This window comes from Nematolebias whitei, chromosome 11, assembly GCF_014905685.2.
Source record: "Nematolebias whitei isolate Nwh7 chromosome 11, NemWhi1, whole genome shotgun sequence".
Classification (NCBI taxonomy): Eukaryota; Metazoa; Chordata; class Actinopteri; order Cyprinodontiformes; family Rivulidae; genus Nematolebias; species Nematolebias whitei.
In genome coordinates, this window is record NC_056508.1 from 29591033 (window position 1) to 29618163 (window position 27131).

At 39.6% G+C, this 27131-nt stretch overlaps 1 protein-coding gene across 1 annotated transcript in view; it reads left to right on the forward strand.

Annotated features, from left to right (window-relative positions):
* The window catches only part of nav1a (neuron navigator 1a), a 43991-nt gene that overhangs the window by 12678 nt on the left and 4182 nt on the right, over window positions 1-27131 (forward strand). Inside the window, exons 2-20 of the mRNA XM_037684842.1 lie at window positions 3301-3439; window positions 7281-7554; window positions 12992-13796; window positions 13895-14410; window positions 15004-15045; window positions 15480-15628; window positions 15738-15920; window positions 16030-16082; window positions 16300-16323; window positions 16533-16610; window positions 20251-20334; window positions 23030-23138; window positions 23227-23348; window positions 24149-24333; window positions 24418-24580; window positions 25639-25837; window positions 25931-26016; window positions 26098-26196; window positions 26278-26449. Of these exons, the coding sequence (XP_037540770.1) occupies window positions 3301-3439; window positions 7281-7554; window positions 12992-13796; window positions 13895-14410; window positions 15004-15045; window positions 15480-15628; window positions 15738-15920; window positions 16030-16082; window positions 16300-16323; window positions 16533-16610; window positions 20251-20334; window positions 23030-23138; window positions 23227-23348; window positions 24149-24333; window positions 24418-24580; window positions 25639-25837; window positions 25931-26016; window positions 26098-26196; window positions 26278-26449 (3482 nt within the window). The remainder of the gene's footprint in view (window positions 1-3300; window positions 3440-7280; window positions 7555-12991; window positions 13797-13894; window positions 14411-15003; window positions 15046-15479; window positions 15629-15737; window positions 15921-16029; window positions 16083-16299; window positions 16324-16532; window positions 16611-20250; window positions 20335-23029; window positions 23139-23226; window positions 23349-24148; window positions 24334-24417; window positions 24581-25638; window positions 25838-25930; window positions 26017-26097; window positions 26197-26277; window positions 26450-27131) is intronic.

A 27131-nucleotide genomic window follows, 5' to 3' on the forward strand; every position in this document is an offset into this window, starting at 1 on the left:
GTTTGCTGTCAGGTTGAGGTGAGGAATGAGCATTATTACACACAGATCAGCTTAATTGACGTGCACTGCAGCCTAACTCAAATCATTATCTCTATTGTTTTTGCTCACAGGATTACAGTCACAGGGTTCCATTTTTAAATAGATGTCTTTACTTCCCCCCAGCCGTGTTCTGCAGCTCTTATCAGCTCTAGGTTCAGAAGAAAAAAAAGAAACCTTACATTTAGAAATTCTTCTTTACTCCTCTAGTTTCTTTTCTTTGTATTGCATATTTCCTATTAAACAAAACAAATTAAATTATGTCAACAAACCTTTACATTAAACTTGTTTCAGGTAATTAAAAAATGTAAAATATTAAGGAAAGAAGTGGCTTGACCAGAATGGTGCTCGTTGTGAGACAATTCAAGATGTAAAAAACGTGATGCGGATGAATTGTGTGCCCATATAACCACCAAATGTACAGCTGAGCAGCATCTGCTTTAAGATGAAAAGAGGAAGAAAAACTATTGTGTACAAAAAGCAACATTTTAAGTGCATCATGTTCAGAGAAGGCTGTCGTCAAAGGTTCTTCTCTTTGCTTTGCACATTTATTTTTATACTTTTGTTGTCGTTTTGCACACTTCTTCACTGGAGTGTTCACATTTCTTGTCAACCTCTTTTTTTTTTTTTTACTCTGACTTTTTTCTAATCTCACCAAATAGAGAAGCATATGGTGGTAAAACTGACGGTGTATTTGTTGCATATTCTGTTTTATAATAATAGAAAATATCTAGCTTTTCTTAAAAAAATAAAAAAAAAATAAAAAAAACATTCTTGGCCAAAACACTTTTAAAGAAGCTGAATGGTTCCCAAAAGTTTAAGCATAAGAGGCTTAAAATCAGCAGATACCCTCTAAGGTCTTTTGGAGAAATAGTTGTGACTTAAGGAGCTTTTGGAAAGTGATTTATAATTTCTGCAGTTGGCAGTTCATCTTATAACCAAATCACTGAAACACTGGCTCGTGTGCATCAATGAACCAAACTATAGCTTAAGCATTGAAAGCTGATGATCATTTTGACCCCCAGCAATCTTTTAAGTAACATTTAGCTATTTTTAAATTAAAACGTCTCTCTTAATTCATGTGTGACTTTCACTGAATGAAACTCATTTAATTAAAAAAAAAGTGCAAAACATAGAATTTAGCTTTGGCTTTTTTGATCGTCCATTATCAAAGTAAATACTTGTTTTTAATTTCTTTTTTTAATTTACTCAACTCAACTACATTTTTGTTGGTACCCTTATTATTTTTGACCCCTGTCGTTGTCTCTGGCCTCTCTGGTTCCTGTTTTCATTTCTGACAGACACCATCAAACCCAGCAGAGAGCCTCTTTGTTCTGTTTCCTATCTGAACTAAATTATTCAACAAAGACCTCACTAACATTTAAAGCACAGGTGGATGATGGGCAGAGAGCTCTGAGGCCGGATTTCTAAAACCGTTTATCTCCCAGCAGTGCGTTTGTCCAGTGAAGACAAAATGCTGCCACTTTGTTAAAATATCGTTTAAATAAAATCTTTTTTGAGTATATTTCAAACCTTTTGTGTGTTTCTGTGAGAAAAATAACAAAAAACAAATCAGCTTTTATGGGGAACACTTCTATATTCTCCAAAAAATGAATGCTTATGGAGTTTTAGAACAAGATATTTTGTCTAAAGAGTGAACTCATTTGATAATTATAAAAAGCTTTCTACTAAATTAACATCAAAATAAAAAAGCTGAAGGTTAAAATAAGACGATTTCTGCAAAACTGTTCTATCCATTTAATCATTTATTCATTTATTCAACCAACAAAGTCAAAGTTGGCTCTCTGGTGTGTCGGCCCAGTTGCCCTTAATCTGACTCTGGCATCTACACAGAGCAGGGTTCCTGACTGCCACTTCACATGTTAAATCTCTGGTCCTTTTGGTTTCGAAGACATCCGCACACTAGACAGGGCCCTTCCTTACCTCCTCCCATCCCCAACTCCCCACTGCCATCATGACCCCCCAAGGCTACACTGTGACCCATACAAGCACCCAACTGGAAGGCCCACTTCGCTCCCCTCCCCTCGTCTGTATATGCAGTATGACCTCATTAAACAAGCCCTGCCCTTTTCATTTGCTTTACAGTACAGCTCAACGTCAGTCTTCCAATCCTTTAACCCCAATGAGAGAAAACCCCAACCCCCCGACTTCCTAAATGTGACCTATTTAATGCAAACAAACAAATATGAATCTGAACCCACACACCTCTTTCCGTCCTCCTCTTCCCTCTCCATAAATCAGCCAAAGCTCACATTATGTCTGCAGATGTTTATGCCCACATTTGTCAGGCTACTGTAAAAGAAACGATCAATCAAAACTGATTACTCAACGACAGGTGTTGAGGAAAAGTCCATCTGAACTTGGCTGTTCTGCATCCTCACTACTGACAATAATCCCAATACGCCCTTGTGTGATGGTGCCATTAGATACTTGTGTTAGAAATGAAAGGGTGCAACTCATCTGCTCACAGCTGGGAGGAAAAAAAAAATCTAATTTAATGATACAGATCTACTGTGGTTTATAAAGGTTATAAAATGTCATTATCACAATAATTAATCAAAACCAACCGCTCTAAAATTGTCCATACCAGAGCAGGACTGTCTATGTAAAAACGACTTGATCCAGTTTCTCTCAGGAAAAGTGGGAACAGACTTATTAGTTGTGAAACATCGCTGGGCTTGTGCAACAGTGTACGTTCTTCTGTACTATTTTTAAAAGTGAATCATCTCAGTGGTGCTCCAACGTTCAGGCTGCAGGTTGTTGAACGCAGAGAGAGTTTGCTATCTAGAACAGACCGTGTTCTAAATGAGGTCTCTGAATATTTAATCACGAGACAAACTGGAAGACTCGGATCAAGTGAGCTGACTTTTGATGAACTGATGATCTCAGACTGATTGCACGTTTTTTGGTGTTTATATCATATTTTAGTTGACATCTACAGGGAATAAGGAAAAGCCTTTGTGTAGCCTTGGAGTACTTTAACTCTTTAATCTTTTGATACAGAGCATTTTCCTAAAAGTGAATGTTTCTTCTGGAATTTAAACTCTTAGAAAAGAAAACCCAATTTTGTGCATCAAACACTTAAGAGTTTAACTTCCCTCTGTTGTCCACTTAATTCTAATTGATCTTTTATATAAAAACGATGGCATTTTCTATTTGTTTGAATGCTCTAAACCTCAAAGCGCTGGCTGCTGTAATGACAAATTTAGTCTAATTTATGACCTTTGTGTTTGTTTCTTTCAGCTGGGATGAGAGCAGCTCCATCAGCAGCGGACTGAGTGACGGTTCAGACAACCTGAGCTCCGAGGAGTTCAACACCAGTCCCACTCTCAACTCCCTCCCCACAACTCCTATTGGCTCTCGCAGAAACTCAACCATCGTGGTAAGAAACACACATTTTCAAACCAAAAGACACACACAAGCGTTGCTTTCTGACATGGATGAACACAAAGAAGTTGGTTACAGCCTTTTGGATTGTGCTGTTCATCTGCTGAAGTACTGATAAGGAAATGAATGATGTGTCCACTCAAACAACAGGCAGACAAATGCCTGACTAAGTATTCTACGCATGCTTATAATATTTATTACATCTGCAGCAATCAATGTTGGCTATGGCAAACACACTGCAGGCTGGGTAGCTGCATTCTTCCAAGAGGTTCCCATAGTCTTATTTAGAATAGTGGGTTTAGGTGGATAACTAGAAGAACTATGAGCATTGTTGTTAGTCCTCTACACTTATTTTTATTGTTCTAAACACTTTATATCAAAGCCATGTTTCAGTTGCTTGCAATTTATTCACCCTGATTGGTTTTATTTAAAAGTAACTATCCGTACTTGCAGTATGTGTTCCCATTGATGCTCTGACAGTTTGCTGTGGTCTCAGACATATGCTTTGATAGAGGGATTGAAGGATTTGAGTTCATGACCTTTGTGCTTTTCAACATCCTGTTCACAGCTCTGTTTGATGCTCTTTAAGAGCCATCTGTGGCTGCATCAGTAGAAAGTGTGGGTTTTCTTGGTGCGTCTGATTTAGGTCACACCTCCGCAGTGTGGCGTGTATGTGTCTAACGTGGGAGGATTTTGGAGGCAGAGAAATGTCGATAGACAGAGGGAGGTAGAGAGAGGCGGTAACTATAGCAACCCAAGCACTAGGATGCTGAGAGTGAGTCTTTGTCTTTTCACATATACTGAGGGACAGGTTTAGAGCATAGCCATCTGCACACACACATACACACACACACACACACACACACACACACACACACACACACACCCACACACACACACACACACACACACACACACACACATACACACACACTCAAATAGCCATCTGCAGTCCTGCAACCGGGCCAGCAAACTGAATGAATCTTCCACACAACAACAAAACGCAGGAATCATAGCAACCCCATGGCATCGTTACCATGGTAACCATGCACCCCATCACTATTCACCTCATAAAGCCTAACACAGACATGGCTCCTGGTCTTGCATCTAGTCTCAGACAATATTTTTCTCTATGACTTTTGCCCCACAGCCATCCTTTGTCTTGTTTTATTTTTATTTTTTTTTTTTACCACAGCCTCTCCACAGTTTCCTGTTTGTTCCTGTTGTTTTAATTTCCTGAAAGACAGCTCTGACTTTTCATGCATCTCCCATCTTTTCCACATATCATACATCATATTAATAAAAACTGATGAAGGCTCGAGGGAAAAAAATATAAATGGAAGAATTAGTTGCAAAGTGTTGCCTGTGGAAAACCTTGTGCTTTGTCATGTGGGTGGATCACACACACTACACTGTATGTGGTTTGTCCGCTCTTTGTCTGTCTGTCTGTCTTTTTCTCTTTTCCTTATCTGTCCAAATGTTATCTCCCATCTGTTTCAACAGTCACATAATGCGTTTGAGGAAATGACAGTGTTTTATCACCACATCGAGGTCAAGACATTCAAACCTCTGCCTCAGGTGATGTGGACCTGCCTGTGGGGTTTATTGGTTTTCATAAAGAAGGAATTCAGATGATGAAAAAGACTCGTGAGAATGTCCGGGTGCAACGTCCTAACACACAACTAGACACAAGCACAGTGTCATTTTCAAACACTTTCTTATGCATTGTGTAACCGGTAAACCTCTGCACACACAGGCTTACACACACATTTATAGAAATCTTGGCTAGCCTGTTAGATGACCTAGGAGTCATACTTCCTCTTGTTTGTTCTTTTACATTCTTCCTTCATTGTTGAGACTGTGTTGTCTGTTTTCCCTGTCTTGGTCAAGTGTGTCACACTTTGCGTCTAACTCCACTTCATGTGGCCGTCCACAGTGTTTGTGAGTCACACAGATCGGTTTTGTTTGTGCAGAGCTGTTTCCCACTTTGCTGGTTCAGTCCACTTCTGTTTTGTGGTGTTTAAACAGAGTATGATAGTATTTAGACAAGGAAAAGGAGACATTACAGAGTATGTTGTCGGGCTGACTGAGCTGGACGAGTTATTCTGCTCAGAAGGCATCAAAAGGATCTCAGGTCATTCGGGGTCCACATGTCTCATTAAATAAACGCTTCAAGCCTCACAGGCTGTTTCATTTTGTGTTTGAAGTTTGTCGAGCATGTTTTTATGAATCAGTATCTTTTAAATGAAGAGACTGCTCACCTCGTTAAAAGCTCAAGATATAAGGTCAATAATCAAATAATGTTACATCCTTAAGAAACATCCATCCATCCATCCATCCATCCATCCATCCATCCATCCATCCATCCATCCATTATCTTTACCCGCTACTTCCTTTTTGGGTCAGCAGTCACTGTGCAAGAGGCAGGGGACACCCTGGTCAGGTCTCCAGTCCATCACAGGGCCACATAGAGACAAACGAGACAAACAGCCATTCACTCTCTCACTCACACCTAGGGACAATTTAGAGTTACCAATCAGTCTAACATGCATGTTTTTGGTCTGTGGGGGGGAAACCGTAGTACCCGGAGAAAACCCACGCATGTACGGAGAGAACATGCAAACTCCACCCAGAAAGGCTCCCCGGCCTGAATTTGATCTGGCGACCTTCTTGTTGAGAGAAGAGAAGAAGTTCAAATATTCTCTTTCCTTATATTACCAAGTGATGCTCAACTAAAAGCCAGTGAGGCTCATTTCAAACAGTGGCCATTAAAAAAACTGTGGTACATATAATAGATTTAAGCAAAAATTTTTGCTAAAATGGTCTAACTTCTTTGTAAGACTGAGCTGTGAGAAGATGAGGTTATTGTGTAACTCAACATCTTCCTAAATATAATTAGATCATAAAACTTTAAGGTGCTGTTATTAGATGGAGAGTGGTGAATTAAAGTATTGGAGTGTAGCTCATATAAACTAAATTTAAATGTGATGTAAATAATACGAATGTATACTATTTGTAGTGTATTACGTGTTTATTTTTTATGGGATGGAGCAGTTAAAACTTAGGAAAATTATTTTTATGTAATAGAGCTGTATTTGACAAGAAAATGATGACATGGTCCAAATGAAGTTTCACAGTAAAATTCAAAATAAAGTTATATCATTCCACGTTGAGGCTGGAAATAGCTTCTGTCTTGTGGTCATATTACAAATCATTGCAAAGGTAATTATGTATTTGTTCACATAAAAACAATACATATTTTAGTGCACAGCCATTAGATTTCTACTGTTTAGTCTTGTCTTTACTCTTTGAATTTTCTACGTTGAGGCTTTATTCTTCAGATTCAAAGCCTCTTGCTGATACAAAATATGTCAGTTCCAGCATTTCTTCTTTATGTTGTGTTGTCCAAACTAGGAACAGTTCTAACATAACCACATATTAGTATTACTGTTTTAGGACACATTTATTTGCAGATGTTAAAAGTGATACATCAGGAAGGTTTAGGTCACAAACAACAGGTTTACTGCAGACAACAGAAATATCTGTTCTTTAGAAACTGTTTATTGTCCTGTGCAGGTGTTGGTTGTCCAGAATAAAACGGCTCTTTTTCTGAAACGAAATGCTAAAGAGCCTATTTATTTTAATAAATATTTGCATTTAATCAGTGGTTTAGGAAACGCTAACATTTCTGCCAAATGTAACAGACATTGTCTGCACAAGATCGTGCATGCACATTCAATAGAAGAGAAGTGACATTTGTCTTGAGACACATTCATTTTTCAAGCAGTTTCTGGACATGTTATCTCTAAGCACATGTCTGTTCTTCCTCTATGTAGATGCGCACCGATGCAGAGAAGAGATCTCTAGTGGAGAGCGGTCTGTCCTGGGATTCTGACGATAACAAACCAGGTCGCAAGAGTCAAAGCTGCAGCTCCTACGACACAGGAAGTCTGAAGTCCGAATCTGCCAATAGATGGAAAGGAGGGAAGGGTGAGCTGAAGAAACCACAGACTCTGGGTCAGGGGAATGGGTTGAAGAAAGGAAGAAACCCACCTGTGGGAGTCACATCTCCGATCACACACACCTCTCAGAGCGGGCTGAAAGTGGCTGGTGAGTGGCAACACACACACACACACACACACACACAAATGGCCATGTGTAATCTTGACACGGTTTGATAACTTGAACAGACTGACAGATTTCTCAGGCTGGTAATCTCCCGCTTCTTTCTGGCTGTCTCACACCCACACAGTTACACACACACTCTGTCTTTGTCAGACGTGTTCGTCCACAGCTGCAGCCCACCCTCTGGGCTTCTCAGAAAGCAGTGCCATGTATTAGATGCCCATCACCACCCACACCCTTCCTGCCAGCCAACCACACACAAACACACACTCAAACTGCTTATTTTTTTGTCTTTTTCTCCTTAAATCCGTACTATCCAAATGCTATTTTTGGTTCGGAACAGAGAGAATTTCTAGCACTCAAATAAAGGGTTTTCAGACTCTTTCCAGTGATGTGTGCATTTGTGTACTGGTTTAGCTGAGATCGTGCCAGCTTTGAAAAGTTTTACCCATCACACTTGCCCTACATAATGGTTAGGATTGTGCAGCTGCCTTTAAAGCACACTGTCTGTGTGCTGTTTTCATTAGCGCACATGCACACGCACACACATACAGGCAAGCAAAACAACAGGATATAAGTACTGATGGTGTGTGCCAGTCCAGATAGTGAGGCTTTGTGCAAACAGTTGTTTCTGTGGGGCTGTCCTGTGTTTGCATCGCCAGCTGTTGAAATGACAGATATGGCAGCAAGTGTGTTGAACTGGCCTGTGATCTGCAAGCCAGGATTTTAATGTTAAAATTTCACCAGTGTGACATTGTGGATTGTCTGCCACTTAGTTTGACACTGATTAAACAACAGATTAATGGAAAACAGAGTCGATTTGTTGTTCCTCATGAATGTGGAGTGCTTTTAACAAAAGAATGAGGATCCTACACATCCCTAAAAAGTCTGAATAAAGTTGTAAATTCATGTTTGAATATTCTAGGTCCATAAATATTAGAATAAAAAGGGTTTGTAATGTTTGACTATTCCCAACCTTTTTATCTAAAAGGTAGAAATCTGATAAAATTCCCTATCTTTATTTTGGACAGTTGTCTTATTCTTTCTCTTCTCGAGCATATTTAGCAGCAAATTCACTCATACATTTCCACCTACTGTATTTTCCACCGTACACGTCACACCGCCCTATAAGTCACATCAGTCCAAATATGTCTAATAAAGTGGAAAAATCCATAAATATGTTGCGTCGCCATATAAGTCGCATCTATTATGCGTCACAGCTGATGCGTTGCGTTTATTGCACGTCACCGCTGACAACACGGTGTTGTGCCAAAAATCAATTGGCTGCCAAATGGTGGCTGCGGGATCGTGCACGAGAGGACTTTAACAAGAATTTAACAAGATTAACACTTAAAAACAATTATTTTTTGCTCAAAATTATAGTAAAGATGTGTCTCAATCTAACTTTTGCTTAATAAAAGGAATTTAATGGTCAAATCTGCGGCATTTTCAAAAGCAGATATGCAGAAACATGAACACGCAGAGGGCGACTCGGTCCATTTCTTCGAAATTTAACAAGATAACCACCTAAAAACAATGATTTGTTAGCTCAACTTTATAGTAAAGGTGTGTCTCAGTTGAACTTTTACTTAATAAATGCACTTTGACAGTCAAATCAGCTACATTTTGGCGGGGCAGCACAGCGAAATGAAGCTGATTTGGTTGCTCCAGGCAGACAAAGGTGGGAGGCTATGGCAAGCCAATTGTGTCATTAATAGCCACATTTGCCTATTCCATGATACAACGATGCCATACAACTTGAATGCCATCTAGTGGCTGAAAATGGTAGTGTTCAATTATTTCAGTCAGAATTAATGAATACGGTCATTTCTTAGCCAAAAATTTGTTTATAAATATGGGAAAAAATCCATAATTATGTTGCTTCTGCCTATAAGTGGCAGTGCATGCAAATTATGCAAAAAAATACACGACTTATAGGACAAAAAATACAGTACATGTCTTGGAGGTTTTGTTTGTCCGATTTCATTTGTTTATACACAGAAAGCCTAATGTGAGTCGATGAGATATCAGCAAGTTCAGCCAAGTGCTTTGTTTACATCGAGTGCGTACCTGCAATAAGAATTGCTTTTAATACACATGGAAAACTATAGGAATAAACTCTTTCAAACTGCACCATTTGCTATAGTTAAGGGTAACCGTTTGCATTTTAAATTGCATACGCATATGTAATGCATGCTATACATCAAACAATATTTTTGTAATGCTTTCAGTTTTCATATAAAAAGCCATGCCACTGTATAAATGTGTCTTAGGTTATTAAACCTTCAGAAAGTAAAAATAGACTGAAAAAATAACTGAAATGTCAAAAAACTTTAGATGGAAAAAGTTTTTTTGCTTTTTTTTATTGAAAAAGGCAAGGGAACAATGTGAGGAACATACTCTGAGTTTACTTCTCATGTCTGAGTTTAGTTTATCACTGAGGTTTGGCAGCATGTTTTGTTTCTCTCAGTCTGTCATTTGCTACAATGTCTGCATGTTTGTGGAGAAACAAAGTGTGAAGACATTTTAGGAGCAAACAATCACTGCAAGACAACGCCACACCACAAAAACTGTATTTCACATGATTAAATCTGTTCATACTAGTTGTGCCTATTTTTAATTTTTACAGTGAACATTTATATTTTGTTTACTTTCAATGAATTGTCAAAAATCTAAGTAAATTTGGCCTGTGAATGAGATATCATCTAATTTTCTCTGTCTGACCAACTTTTAAATTTTTTGCCAAAATGAACCAAAGGATAATCTACTTAATCAGGGCTATTCACTTAAATTGCTCCGGGTGGGTGGGTGGGTGGGGGGGGGGGGGGCACAGTTACTGAAAACTAAGAGCTCAGGGACCAGTCATCCAGTAGTTGTTGTCATCAAGTAAGTTTGTTTTATGGTTTAAAATCTAATTTTATTTAAAAATCAACCCATTGGTGGGCCGAACTGAGTTCATCCATGGTCTTGATTTGGCCCCCGGGCTGCCAGTTGAATAGCCCTGTACTAAATAAATAATTTTCATGGGCTAAAAATTATTAAACTGTTTAAATATGACTGCCCCCACCCCCCCAAAAAAATAAATATATTTGTTTATTTGTTTGATTTGTTAACCCATTAAATCAGTCTTTTCTGTTTATTACCCTGTGGGTCAGCAAAACTGATTAACAGATCTGTTTTTGTGAAAAAATAATTAGTTTATTAAGCAGTGTAATGACTTTTTCAGCTGACCTTTTGTGGGGTTTTATCAGTTTTTTAGTGTGAGCCCAGTGCAGAAGTGCATATTTTATCACTATGTCTGTGCTTGGCTGCTAAGCTGCTGACTGGTTAGTGTTTCCTCTCAAAGGCACACAAATCTCCAGGTACTGAAGCAAACTTTGGGCAAAAAAAATGGCTACAATCCCCTTCAAATGCACACAATAACCTATGCAAATGTATTAATGACAAATACACAAAATCAATGGTGATGATGGGCAGCAATGATAACAGATGTTGGCTGTTAAACGCGAAAGAGCAAATTATGTTTATATTTATTTCCAGACTAAAGATTCATCTTCATTCCATTTATTTTCCTTTTACCACTGTTGTCCTACTTAAATATTCACTCACACTGCCAAATCATTTCACTGAAACATTTAAACATTGCAGTGTTGAAAATGTCACATAAATGATTTTTATGACTGCCTGTTCTGTCTCTACATGCAGGCCTCTTAGGGTGCATTCACACCAGCCCTGTTTAGTTCACTTTATGGAACTTTAGTCCATTTGCCTAGAAAGTCCAGTTTGTTTGGGGAGGTCTGAATGCGCAATTGAACGCTGATGCGGACCAAAAAAGTGAACTCTGGTCCGCCTAAAAACCTAGGTATTGGTTCAGTTGAAGTGATCTTGGTCTTGGTTCAGTGTGAATGCAAGCGGACTGGAGACTGCTCCAAAAGCAGGAAGTGAACTACAGCACAGTGCAAACAAATGTGCATTTCTCTTACCTCATATGGAGCCTCAGCCGCCTCGTGTGAAAAACAACATTCTTCATGGTCTTCTGCCTCATCTTCCGCTCATGCTGAGTCCATTGTTGAAAAATTGTTTGTTTTGCACATGAGCCACAGACAAAACAGAAATCCGAAAACTGATAAAGTTTGACGCCAATCCATTTTTGTTTTTATTTCCAGAAGTAAGTTGCGCTCTGTCTTCTTCAGGGGTTTTCATGTTTTTTCCTTCAGTAGTTCTTGATGCAGCGCCACCACAGGCGAGGGGGGGAACAGATTGGCTCGACTGACTCAGTGCTGTGTGAATGCGAACCTCACCAGCTGAAAATGTAAACAAATGTTCTGAATTTTGTGTGAAAACGACCTTAGGTTAGAACATGTAATGATTCACAATCTCTTCTACGTCTCTCACCATATTGAGCTTTGAGCTCAGTTGTCTCTGCTGCTCTCTCAGTGAATCAGGCTTCACTTTCTATCCAGTCCAATACATTCAGAGAAGCTCTGTCTGCGTGACCCGCCACCAACAGAGTGTTTCTTCAATCTAATGTCCCTGGAATGAACAGCTTTGCGGTTACACAAGTTAATGATGCGACATATAAACTCAATTTTCAAATTTACAAAAGTACTCCGGGGGTAATTTGCTGTCAGTGTCATATTCATAAGGGGTCTGAAGACTGAGAATTCTGAGCGTGTGGTAGAAATCTTTTCACGAGTGTGTATGTGTCTTTTGCGGATTTCTAAATACTTGTAAGTAACTCCAGATGTCCCCAGGCAGCACGCCGGTGGGTCTCAAGCAACAGCAGTTCTTTGACTCTGTTAATGCCTTGTATATAAACCTCACATAATGAGTCCCATTAAATACAAATTATGAGCGTGGGCAGTTTAGACTCATGTGAGTAGAGCATACACCGGAGAGCTTATGTGTCTAATAGATTGTTATTCCGTTATTAACTTTCAAACAAGTCTAATTAATTTTTAATCTGGAAAATGTTAAGAACGAAAAGTAATCAACAAGATATCTCTTCCAATGCCATATTTATCCAAATAACTTTCACATGTGGAGAAATTAGAGTTGTGCAGTTTTTTTGCTTACCTTCACACACTTCATGAACACCACTTTTCCCCATCCATGGTCATCTTATTCTCCCACAGCTGGAATGGGCAGAAATGAACTTACTGGAAAGTCAAGGCACTTACTGGAAAGAGACTGCTTTAAGTCATCAGGATGGAAAAGAGGAGTAGCAGTGTGATAACGGTGTGTGTGATTGTAAAGATGGTCTAACCGTCTGATGAAGGGGATTTTTTTTTCTCAGCAGACAGTCAGACATTGTAGGTGTTCAGATTAGATATCATGTCCTAATGTGGATTGGTTAGTCACAGTCTTCACCCGACACTGCTTAAGTGTTATTCAAGCTCATGAGATTTATTTTCTCCTGTAGGTCCAGTGAAGTCAGATGTGAAGCCCATAGATAAGTCCCGGTTAGTGGTGAAGAATTCTGGACTTCAGCGCTCCTCCTCTGATGCTGGTAAAGACAGTCGAAAAGGCACTGGACCTGGAGAGCAGCGTAAACCTCCATCTGGACTGGTCAGACCTTCAGCTGGTGGAAACTTTGGCTTCAAGAAGCCTCCCACAATTACCAGCACAGGTGCAAACTTTTCCATTACTCCCAGTGCTGCAAGTACAGGCATCAGCTCCATACCCAGCAGCTCAGCATCCGTGGGAAAGATCCCTAAAACATCTGGTATTCCTGTCAAGCCAAATGCAGGTGCAGGAGGACGTAAGACAAGCTTAGATGTTTCAAACGGTGACCAAAGTGGGTTCCTGTCTCCAAATGCTAGGACATCTCTCCAGTACCGCTCTCTGCCTCGCCCAGCAAAGACGAGCACTCTGACTCTAACGCGGCCAAGCTCAGCTCGTCCAGTGAGCACTACCATGGACATAGGATCAGGGCTAACTAAACCCTCCAACATAGCAACACAGGGTTCAAGGATTAAGGAGCCCACTTCAGGACTTAATTCTGGTAAGCCAGGAGGACGTGGGATCCCAAGTCCCACACCTGTCAATCAAACAGACAGAGAGAAGGAGAAAGAAAGAGCCAAGGCTAAAGCTGTAGTCTCGGACTCAGAGTGTGGTGGTGGATCTTTGAAGGGGAGTCCTGCTCAGACCCCCTCAGAAAATGGAGGAAAGTTGCATGGGTTAAGACCACCCAAGAGTATGGATCTGACCTCACCTGGCATGCAAAGGTATTGAAACTCTTATATTGTCACTTCCATGTACAGTTAGACATGCATGGTAAATGGTTATTTTGCATTTGTTTCAACATCATCTTGTGTTTCTTTAGGTTGTCTGGAGTCCGCAGCCTGGCAAAGCCTCCATCCTTGGCCCAACTAGACAAGTTGAACTCCAACAGCCTGGAGGTTGAAGTTCAGGATGGCCTTCCTCCAAAGATCCCTCCCTACTCCAAGCTCCAAGAACTTTGTAGCTCAAACTCACACAGCTCCTGCCTGGCCCCAAGTCCTGCACCTTTACTCAATGTGAACTCCTCAGCCTGCTTTTCTAGCTCTGGAATCGGACTGGGACCTAGGCAAGTCACGTCCCTTGGGGTCGAAAAGAGCGAAGGGAGCACCTCTCCCCTTCTCTACCCTCGCGTGTCTGGGCTGCATCGCAGCATGGAGTCTCTGCAGTTACAGATGAGTCTGGCACCTGAATCTCAAGGAAAAGACAAGGACATGGGGATGGAGACTTTGGTCAGAAGCTACACAACTTTAGAGCCCCAAGACAAAGATGCACAAGAGGACAGACGCCTTCCATCAGGGTTGAGCTCTTCAAGTAAAGTTTCACTGAGTCTCACAGACAGGTGAGTTTAGTTCTGAAGAAATATGATAGATAACTTGGGCAGATAAAGCCCTCAGGTGTACATACAAAGCAGCCATATAGCACCACATACTGGTTAACTAGGGTACTACACAGTTAAGTGTTTTTCAGCAATCATTAAAATGATCAAAAAATTGATTGAACATGTCAATACAATCACATTTTAACCAACTTATATGTTTATGGCCATAGTGATTAAACTGTGTTGTTCATTTGCCAAGAGAAAACAGAGATGGAATGGGTTGCTAAATTCTGACCGACATTTTAGGAACATAGCTTAATAGTAGTACATACTTTGTATTAGAATTTAATAACAATTAAACTCAAACGGGAAGTTGACCACTATCCCCACCAACACACACACACATACACACACATTAATGAATCACTGAGCTGTTATTACTACGGGCATGTTATCAGTAATTGTACTGGTCCCTCTGACTGAAGTCATAATTACTGCCTGACACCAGCTGTCTGCCAGTTTTACTGTGCCTCTTTGTGCCTGCTGCCTGTTCATGAAGGTTTAATAACTCCCTTCACTAGTGCTAAAATAACGTGACTGTTTAATTTCCACAGTTCTCGGAGAGACAGAAACACACTACCAAAGAAAGGTTTAAGGTATGCAAGTGCGCACATGCAGCCACACTCAAACACGTTTTGAAACTTGCTTTGTTGTAGTACATGAGGTTCTGTGTTCATTTACTGAACTGACTGACTCTAAATACAGATTGGCAGAGATGTACAAATGGCTCTGAATTGTGTTGATGCTAAAATAATATCAGTTCAGGTCCTTAGTTGCACAACCTACAGTGTGGCATGACTGCTTGAGTATCTGCATACAGAGCAGTGATTGACATGCATTCGCAAAAAATATCTTGATGTATTTGGCATTTAACTGCCAGGTTTGAATAATAATGTGAGCTGACCACTTTCAATCACATCATCTACAGCATCACGATTGAATGTGTCTGGCTTTAAACATTTTTGTGTTTTTGGACTCAGTAAATGATTATTTTACAGCTGAATCATGCCCGTGTCCTCTGTCTCCATAGTTTCAATGGTGCTTCTCAAACAGAGAAAGAAGAGAAGGAGAAAGAAGAGAGGAGACTCTCGCATACGGTTGTCAGCATGACCGACTCACTCACCCTTCCTCTGCTGTCCTCACCAACCTCCCTGCCTCGCACCTCTAAAACTGCAATGGGTGTGTATCTCTGTTTGCACACACAGACAGAAGAGTAATCTTCACGGTAATTCATGCTCCACATGTGCATTAGTTTGACTCATGTCGGTTGATAACTCTTTTATTTTAGTCCCCAGCCCTGTAGGCGGACCTCCCAGGATGATTCGGTCCAACAGCATCCCAACACACGATGCCTCCATGGAGCTGTACGGTGCATCGCCGCTGGGCAGCACTTTATCACTGGCTGAGCGTCCACGCAGCATAGGAATGGTTCGGTCTGGATCCTTTAGGGACAGAGAGCCCAACGATGAAGGTGAAACTCGTATTCATTTTGTTTTATGATGTTCTATAAAGATCATCTGCCATTTTTAACTACCACTGCTTGTTTGTTGATTTTGTTTCTCTGGATGTTCACTCTCCAGTTCATGGGTCTGTACTCTCCCTGGCATCAAATGCCTCATCAAGCTACTCTTCGGTGAGTGTGAGCAGCACACAGAAACAGGTAGATATGAGTTAATTTGTGTACCGACAGCTGGATGTCTGTGTAGATGGGGGTGATTTTCTCTTGTTTCACACTTTAAACTGCACACACTTAAACCTATGCCCCATACCTTATTAGTCTCCTCTTCTTTCCGCTTCTCTTCTCTCTGTCTTATCTAACATCTTGGCTTTTAATCGTCTTTTTCCCCAAGGCTGAGGAAAGGATTCAGGGGGAGGTAAGTGTTGTCTTTGCAGCCCTGTCCCCCTCACTGTCTTGTCACGATTTGTTCCTTTTATCCATCAGTCTCATCCCTGTCGTCTTTGAGAGTTGGCTATTCATTTCATGACCACCACCATCTCACTTGTAACATCATGAGACATTTTCAGCTAACGCAATGTTTTGATTTTACCTAATGCAAGGTTGTTGTTGGTTTTTTCCTTACAGCAAATTCGCATGTTGAGGAGGGAGCTGGAATCCTCGCAGGAGAAGGTGTCCAATCTGACAACGCAGTTGACAGCTAATGTACGTATTATCTGTCTTATCTTCGGCGGTTGTGTAAAGCGTCTTCAGCACATTCTTTTTATTCTCTTTAATTTCTAACTAAGTTACTAAAGCTATGAAATTAATTTTAGTCAGTTGTAACCACAAACGTCCCAAGCAATACCATAAGAAAAGACACAATTTCTTGAGCTCTAGAGAAAATTAAATAACTAAACTTTCTAAACATACATTTTTCATCACATTTTTTCATTCATTCAACCTTTATTTAGACATTTACTTTACATATAAAATTTTCTTACTGTTGTTTGGCAACAGCATGTTGGATTAACTTTATCAGAGTCTTAACTGGAGTTAGTAGGAAAGATCATATGTCTCCAGTTTTAGCTTCTCGCCATTGACTCCCTGTCAAATCCAGAATTGAATTCAAAATCTTGCTTCTAACCTACAAAGCTCTCAACAACCTAGCTCCATCTTATATTAGAGATCTTATTGTTCCATATTTTCCTAACAGAGCTCTTTGCTCTCAGATTGCAGGCTTACTTGTGTTGGGAGGAAGATCTTCCAGTTATCAGGCTCCTCTCTTGTGGAACCAGCTTCCAGTTTCTGTCCATAACACTGACACATTGTCCAGTTTTAAGACTGGTCTTAAGACTTTTCTTTTTGATAAATTCTATAATTAGGGTTGGCTTGTTATGCGGCCATAGATTTAGACTACTGAAGGACAAATTGACCTAATTTCCTTCAATGATTTGTTAAAATTTAATAGTTTTCATCGGATATTATTTCTATCTTATCGTGATTCTCGACCTGCCATTGTGTATCTGTTCCTCTCAAACCCAGCCGCTTGTCCTGAGCCTGGTTCTACTAAAGGTTTCTTTCTCATGAGGGAGTTTTTCCTTTCCACTGTCGCCTTTGTGCGCCTGTGTCAAGATGAGAATTATGCGATCGAGTTAAATTCCAAGCAGTCTTCTCAGATAAATAGTGTTAACTTATTTTTTTATATGAATGTTTCTGTTCAGTGCCCTGAGATGACTTATGTTGTGACTTGGCGCTATATAAATAAACTGAATTGACTTAAATTAAATTAAACAGTGGGAACAATCCTAATTCAAACAGAACAATGAGCTAAATAATATTAATATTAGAAAAAAATAAAACACACTTCAACCAAAGAAACGTATCGATGAGAAAACTGGGCTTAATACAGAATGAAAAAAATTGTAGAACTGAAAAACAGAAACTGAAAACCTTGCACTAAATATAATTTGAATGACGTAATGTGTTGTTAATTCATGTGTAGTGAACTAGGCCTCAGGTCAAATCTGGCCTTGAGGGGCCTTCCTGGGACAAGAACTGTATTTCATTGATTTAAGTCCAGAAACACAAGATTAAGTCCATCCAGAAGACTTTCTAAGTGTCCTGCACTGATCAATTGAAAGAACACTCTCTTTTTCTATTATCATTACTGTTTTACAAATGTTTTGATAATCAAAGTGTTTAGTTCAAACCATTTCCAAATGTTGAAGTGAACTAATCATTTTTAATCAACTGTGAAACAGTAATAATGACTTTAATCCTCATTCAAAGTAGAAATCAGGTTAATGATGCATTGTCTGATTTTCTGTCTTCAATGAGAAAGTTGTGTAAGTTGGTCAAAGTTCAAGTTTCGGTCAACTGCAAGTTTACTGAAAAAGAAATGTCATGTTTAACTTTTACGGAAAGATACTAGAGAATTGACTCCACGAAGTCTGAGTTCTTCATAACAATCTTCTGTCTGTTCTTAAACACTTAATCTTTTTCCTTGACTTTTTAATAACACCTTACATCACAAAAACACACCTCTGTTTTGGTCCATCGACCAATCAGAAAGTTCTCAAATGAACCGGAAGTGACCTTTTTTAAAAGGTGCAACACTTCCTAGTTCACGTCAGTTCTACAGAGGTTCCAGCTCCAGTCGAGTTCTGGAGAGCTCACTAGTTCTGAGAAGTTCTCGGCAGTTCTGGGAAGAACGCTGAGGAGAACGCTGAGAGAATGCTGTGAGTTGGTTCAGAGAGTTCCAGAGTTCAGAAGGCTGGAATTCAGGATGCTGGAGGAAGAAAAATAAGCTGAACGAGAGAAGATCAGGGGAATTATGAAATGTCTGTTCTGGATGATCTCACGACTCCTGAGGTTTAGCTGTTCTTACGGAGACGCTGGAAGAGTTGAAAGGAAAGCTCTACACCAACGCTGAAACTATCATCTGCAAAGGTAAAGAGTCGATCTCAACCAAAGTGTACCGTTGGGTTAAGCTGGTCCAAAGGAGCGTGTTGTTCTGGTTATAACAGACAAATTCCCTCACCCATCTCTCTCAAGATAAACTTCATTTTCCATCTTTAAAATTCTTCTATCCTGCTAGCAAATCATTCCAGATATTTTTAGAAATGTCTGTTGTACAGCTGGAAGCAAGGGAAACAATCGCCGTATTGTTTCCTCCTTGTAAAACTAGCCTAAATAAGCTGTTGTTATTTTCAATTTTTGCCAAATTAATGTAAATGTGTGATGTAAAATTTTGATTCTGAAAATAAATGACCACGTTCATTTTGATGGGTCAAAGATAATCAACGTCTCACGTTACATTTTTAACTATTCAATGCACGACATTATACAGTCCAGAAAAATGAAAGAATCCGTTTAATTTATGAATATATCACAGCAATATGTTCATCTACACATGTTAAACCTAGTGTGCAGAAAGCTGATAACAAAACCAGTAGAAAAACTAGTTGAGATATAAAGCAGAACAAGAGCAAAAGGTTAGATAAGCAGAAGAAACCTGAAAAAAATTACAATAATTAAAGATGCAGCTTTTTATTTCTAAGGAGCTGAATAATCAGTAGTAGTTTCTCCCTCTAATTTCATACAAAAATACATGTCACTTATCTTTAAATAAGAATTTTTTTTTTAATCCCACAATTTATATTTAAATCCAAGTTTTTTTTGTTTTTTTTTTCATTCTGCACAGTCTAGGCCTTATCTCTGCAGCATGTGCATAATTTCAGCCTTCTCCTGAATATTCCTCAGAGCCACTCAGCTTCACTGCACACCTACATATCTGGTTTCTTTACTCTTTATTTCTCCTTGACAAGGTTGGTTCTGTGTTAGGACCTCGTCAGCATTTTTTCCTTGTTCAGCTGCAAACTACAAGCTTCATGCAGAACACACGTCTTCATGTATTTCTTCACTTGAGATTTTATTCTATCCTAATGACATTGTTAATCTTTAACAACTACAGTGGAAACAAAGTCTGGATGTTTTGGAATAATGACTGAGGTGATTTGTTTAAATCTCTGCACTATTGTATTTTTCATATAAGAATAATAGGGTGTTGTTGTTTTTTTTCTCCTCGACACTAAAATGTGTGTGTGATAGAAAGAGGAAGAGATTAGGGAAGTGGGGGTTTTTATTCAGACCTTTTTTCTGTTTGACTTTTGTGTTTTATTCAGTTTTTAAGTCCCTCATTTAAAAGGGTTAAAGAGCAGCACATCTGCTGACTCTGTTCTTTCAGTCTTAATTTGCATGCTCATTGGTCTCCTCGTTATCCATCTTCTTTTAGATGATGCTCTCTCATCTCTCCTTTTGAACATCTAACATTTATTTTTCCTTTTCTTTGTTTTCTGTTTAGTCAAATCTGGTTGCTGCCTTTGAGCAAAGTTTGGCGCTGATGACGGCTCGGTTGCAGAGTTTGTCAGTGAGCCATGAGCAGAAGGTAACACCACAGCTGCACTTTTAAAACTTTAAACACACACATGCATGCACACACATCAGAAGTTCAGCCACATTCCAACAGTTTGCTTATCTTCAGAGCAGTCCAAGAGAGTTACGGTGGAATGAGCTGACTTTGATCACAGCAGGAGCTGAATGTGGGTTCGATGCTCAAACTGCACAGTTAATGGATGAGTTACTATCAGAATAAAAAATATATAAATAATAAATAATGAAATAAACTTAAGCTGAAACCAAACGGCTTGCACGTGCACTCAAAGCAGCATTCCTACATTCCTCTGTGTGTCCTCTGGTGTGAATGAACTGATCACCACGCGAGGAGTTGGTTCTGTGTTGTGCAGAGTCTCCCTGAGTCTTCACGCCTTACTGCTCCCTCTGAAAGCTCTGTCTGGACTGCACCAGAAACCTCTTTTGTTGTCAATGCCAGCGCACTGACCTGTGCAGCTCAGCCCACTTTACCCTTGAGGAGATGGACCCGGTGGCTCCATTTTGAGTAAAGTGGGATCGACTTTAGCAGATAACTACTGATGCAGAAAGACTCTGTTGTTCTGAACTCACTGACTTTTTGATGACATTGCAAGCGAGGTCAAGTTCAGCATGTATGAGCTCATACAATTGTTTAAGTTTTATGATTTGAGTAACCTAGGCCTGTTACGATAACAATTTTTGCTGGGCCATTAATTGTCTCAGAAATTATTGCGATAAACGATAATGTTTGAAATTTGACAATAATTAGTAATTATTGTCAAATTTAAGAAGAAATGTTTAATTTGTTTTGCATGTAGTACCTTTTTTGACCACCGGATGTCAGCATAAGACTGTTTTAACCCAAGGATGGATAGTGAGGGAGCACGTGTCTCTAAGAAAAATGGGAGGGAGGCCCCTTGACATGGGCTTCGGTTCTCAAAATGGTGGACGCTCGGTTTGATTTGAGCTCTTTAGCATAGCATTTTTCTCACAAAGCTTTTAATAAAAATTAGTAAACAAGTTCTCAGCTTCTTTTTGCAAAGAAAAACAACTTTTTACTTAAAGGCACGAGTTTCAACTGTGAATTTTGGAGCTTGAACAAAATGGAGTTTTTTTTCCCCAAGGTCGGCCTGTTAGCTTAGCTTATAGCTTAGCTGCTTTTAACGATCCAAAAACGTGATTTTGGACGGTTAAAATGGATCTTAAAGAGAAAGAGAAGGGTCAGTGAAGAGCACCGGAGTTGAGCTTTTTGTCATCCGGTGTCTTGAATAGAAAGAGAGAGACACATGAAGAAATGATAAAGCCGATTAATGAAAATGAGGTTGATAATTTTCGTTTATCATGTGGTTGATTGATTTATTGTTTATTACGACAGGCCTAGAGTAACTTTTTAACTTTACTCACTCAAAAAACGTCAGTGTATATGTGCTTATTTGGTTTTTATTGTCTAAATTTGATAAAATAGAATGCAGTTAAACAGCCAAATTATGTATTGAGTTTTTTTTCTTGTTTTTTTTTTTTTTTGTCACGTTGATTTGCACGTTACAAAACTGTCAAAAGAAAACAGTAAGTGATTCAGAACGTCACCCAACTTCTTGCACAGGCCATGATTGTTTCTCCTCTAGCAGGCATGTGGACAAAAGGATGTGTTGATGTCTCACTGTATCACTGCACCCTTCTCTGACTGACCAAATCAAATTTAAGTCACTTGTTCTTGTCCAGAGTGACTGCTGGGTCAGCACTTGTCTATATCAAATTAGTTGAACAGCTTTGTCGCTTCCACAAAGCTGCGTGTAGATGCCAATACTGACACAAACACACAAAGAGCAACTGTGGACTGAGCTGCAAAATCCAAGAATCTCTTAAAGAGCTAAAAGTGGACTGCTGTTAAAAGCACTTGTTCTTTTTTTACATAAAACACATCCACCAACTGGTTAAATTTTATGAATTTACACATGTAATGTAAATGGACAGTACTTATATAGCACCTTTCTATCTGATCAAGATACTCAAAGCTCTTTACAACACAATATGTGCCCTCGTTTACCCATTCATCAGCATTCTACTAGATCTATACAAAGAATAATCAATGCTTTATCACATTCATACATCAATGGGACACACATAGGAGGCAATGAGGGGTTCAGTGTCTTGCCCAGGGACATTTCAACATGTGACTGCTGGAGGAATTGAACCACCAACTCTTGCACTGGAGAACAACTGCACTAACCACTCAGCCACAGCTGCCCATTATGTGATGTGTAGTAATGTGTAGTGAAATCATACATTACTGTGCTGTTTTTATTTATTTATTTAAATGTGTTAGCATAATTTATATACCAAAATGAAGACAGAAAAAACTATAAACAAGACTTGTAGGTGTGTCTGCTACTGGCCTCGTCATTCTGCAAACAGGGATGCCAAAGCATCAATTAACATACCAATGTTAGTGATCATAATGACACTGAGTCAAATAAGGAATTGTGAAGTGTACAGTAAAATGATACTATATAAAACATGCATATTGTCATGTATCAGGAAGCAGATCAATAAATAATATCTTTCCTACACAGCAGATATTAGACTAACACATGAGAGCACATGACTTTCAAAACATCAAATAAAAGTTAGACATGAAATGGACCATTCATTCTACTGGTACTTATTTGTAGAAACGAGGCGGCTCTGACGTTTATTAACTGTTTGTTCAGGACTCGGAGCTGACTGATCTGCGGGAGACGATCGACGCTCTGAAGTCCAGGAATGAAGAGGCCCAGGCTGTCATCCAGGGAGCCTTAAACACTCCAGACAACTCTAAAGGTCTGCAGATCAACCACTTCATCTTTCTGCCCCTTGTTTTCTGTACTTCTCTCTCTGTGCAACGATTACACTTCTCTTGTTTTTCCAGACCTGCATATGCGACGTCAGAACTCATGTGAGAGCATCTCCAGTCTCAACAGCCTGACCAGTATGTCAAGTGTGGGAAGCCTGAAGGATCAAGATGCCAAGAAGAAGAAGAAGAAGAGTTGGGTAAGAGCAAGCGGTCACTGTATATCCAGGCAAGCTTTACTCCACGCAGCCCCGTGTTTTTGTGTGAGCATTGTTCTTATTAAAAATGACTCAGCAGCGTGGATGAAGTGTGACGAGTCTTTCCCTCCTCTTTGTTACTTTACTGTCTCAGGTCTTTGAGGTGAGTCCCATCTCTGTGTAACTTTATAACGTCTGTAATTTTCTGTCACACGGCATGATGGACCATCTGAAACTACAAATCTCCTAGGCCCATCTCTGCTGATTGACCTCCACTAACGATTAATTGTCTGCCTGTAAACGTTTAAGATGACAGACGGCTGTAATTCAGTTTGAAAGGCAAACAGCAGACATGATGCATAGCTCAGTTTAAGTTCATGATTCCTCCTCATTTACTTGTTTAACTTGTCGTGGACTTTATTCCTCAGTACAAACAGATCTGGACCTTGTTGTGGCCAACATCGGCTCATGTTTTCTGACCCAGAACCTTTTGTATTACACACACTGACTGAAAGTTTAAAGGAATAAGTTGTCTTTTGGAGAATTGAGCACTGTGATGCTTGAACATTATAGGAAATAAATATTGGACAAAACATCAGACAAAAATATAGATTACTTTGTTAGAAACTTCAAAAACACCTCATAAATCAATAAAATGGAGTTGTCTGAGGTGGTAAATGCTGGAAAATGACAAACTATTCCTTTAACGTTAAGCATGTAATTATTTAATTTGATCACTTCCCTTTTTAGCCTTGTTACTGAATTTCTCTGCTTTTAAACCATCATCTTGTGTTTCTCCACAGCTGAGGAGCTCCTTCAACAAGGCTTTCAGCATTAAAAAAGGCACCAAAACCTACTCAGACATTGAGGAAATCGCCACCCCAGACTCCTCAGCTCCCAACTCACCAAAGATGACTCATGAAGGAGGAGAAGCGGGAGAAAGCCAGCTCCCATCCCTCAAAATGTCAGGATCTGCTACCTCCTTAGGGTAAGGACAGAAACGACAACAAGCAGCAAATGTCAGCCTCTGTGTGGGTGTCTGTCTCTGACGTGAACATCTTGGCTGGTCTAGGATCATGGAGACGACAGAGGAGGGAGACAGTGGTGAAGCGGCGGTGTCAGAGTTACGTTCAGAGCTCTGGGAGAAAGAGAGGGCGCTGACAGATATCCGATTAGAGGCCTTAAGTTCTGCCCATCAGCTGGAGCAGCTCAGAGAAGCCATGCACAACATGCAGGTCTGTTTCACCTCTCTGTAGATCTTTCACTGGCAAACTGACTTTTAGAGCTCAGTCTCTTATGTTTAAGTACAACATGTAATTTCAATGATTCACACTGAAACGTAACAGTAGCCCACAGAATTGACTGTTTCTGCAAAATTGTATTATGAAACAACTGTAATACTGAAAATTATCAATGTAAATGTGATCTTTGAACTTCATTTTCTTTTTTGTGCAACTACATTTTCTGGTGGAATTTTGAATTTACAGGTTGGAATGGAATGTATTACAAATCCTGACATGGTTTAAAAAAAAAAAAACACTTTGCATGGCCTTCCCGAAGGCTCAGAGCCCCGTGTTTTGGTCCCACCCACTCTGCATCAGCATTGTGATTGGTCAATTTTCCTGTCTGTTAATAAACAACTCCATCTTGGAGGGACTTTAACTGAGGTCAACCTTCTCTAACAGTAAAGTTATAATCAATAAGAAACAACTTTCATATGTTTCTACCTGGAGCCAAAAATTTTAAATAATCAGATTTGATAACTATTTTCATGAATTAAAGAAGTTTCTTGCTTAACTGCAAAGTAGTGTACAGAAATAAGAGAAATTAGCAAAAAATATAAAAAAACTATCCATCCATCCATCCATCCATCCATCCAATATCTTTACCTGCATTTTCCTTTTCTGGTCATGGAGGTCACTGGTGCCCATATCCAATCAGTCTAACATGCATGTTTATGGTCTGTGGGAGGAAACCGGAGTACCTGGAGAAAACTCACGCATGCATGGAGAGAACATGTAAACTCCACTCAGAAACGCCCCCATCCAGGATTCGATTCAGCGACCTTCTTGCTGAGAGGCAGCAACTCTTATCAACTGCGCCACTGTGCCGCCAAGACGAACCACATTGAAATATTTATTTTTATATAATAAAAATTTTAATGTGACATTTTACATTATGCTGAATTCATAGGCCTTCTCTGAAGGCCCTGAAGATTTTTAACTGAGATTTTTGAATCTATGTGTGCACCAGCCCAGCTTGAGTTTAAAGTTTAATTCTACTTCTGTTCTAGTCAACGGTGGAGAACCTCAAGGCAGAAAATGACCACTTGAAAACAGGAAGTCAGCTGCATACCTCGGGCTCTGGTCCCACCTTGTCCACGTCGCAGCCTTCGGGTCTGGCCTCTCTTCTGGGGCCCTCACTGAAGCAGCCGATGAGCATGTCCCTCACCAAGTCGTTTAGCCTCAGTCTGAATGATTGTAAAGATTCAGGTAAAGCATGAACTCTATCTTATTATATATCTTATAATTAGACTCATGCATCAATCTTTTAAGTTTTAATTTAACATTTGCTTCATGTTTCAGAAGCGTCTTCTAGTGACTTGCTAAACGTTGCTCAGCGTGAGGAAGTGTGTGCAAAAGTACTGGTCCGTATGAAAGATCAAACAGAGGTAAACACAAAACTGTTTTAACAATTATTAAGTTGTGAAAATGCTTTTTGCTAAACTGTCTACATTCTGTTGGATCTGCAGGATAGTAAACGGCAACAGGACTTCTACCTGGGCACAGTGTTGGTCAGCCTGAGGACTGACTGGACCTCTCTTGACTCGCTCGTAGCTAAGACCTTTAAAGTAAGTTGAATCTTTGCTTCTCGCAGTGGTTCAACGGAGGCTTTGATGTGCTAAACTCAGTCCTATTTGTCTTTTGTTCAGGACTACTTGAGTCACGTGGACCCAGCAGCCAGCCTGGGTCTGACCTGTGAGTCCTTGCAGATGTACCAGCTGGGCCACGGAGGGCAGAGGGTGATAGGAGGGGACAAACCTCAATCCTCACCATATCGGTGTTTCGTCAATGGTGCTGCTCAGATTTTTGTCACCTTAAAAGGTTAGCAGAACAGACGGTTACTGCACATGCTGCCCGATTTATTGGACCATTTAACGACCAGAACTGCTTGAAACGTTTACTTATAACCACAGAGAACCGCTTTTAAAACTATAAAATATGCATTTTTCTAACTTCCAAGTAACCACTTTTGTGATTACCCCCCCACCCACACACACACACACACACACACACACACATATACACACACAGAATACTCTAAAACTATTTCCATGAAAACGTAGGAATACTTTTAGTAGAAATCTGTACTGATTTTGGATTTTTTTGAAAAACAAAAGTGAATTTGTACTAAATGATGACAGGGTTTGGACAATATGATATAAAGAACAAGTCAAGTCAAAATTATTTATAAAGCGCATTTAAAACAGCAGTTGTTACCATAGTGCTTAACAATAAAAGCAATGGTAGTAATTAAAGAAAATATAATAAAATGTAATTAAAAAGACTGCTTAAGATATAGCTCAAGAGAGTCAAGGTTTACAGGAAAAGAGACTAGACCTAAACACATTAACTTCAGTTTTCTGATCGTTGAAACTTAAAACATTTGAAGCCATCCAAGCCTGGATGTCTTCAAGAAATTTTAACAAAGGGTGAATTGTGCATGAGCAATTGGGTTTTAAGGACAGATAAATCTGACAATCATCAGCATAACAATGAAACAAAA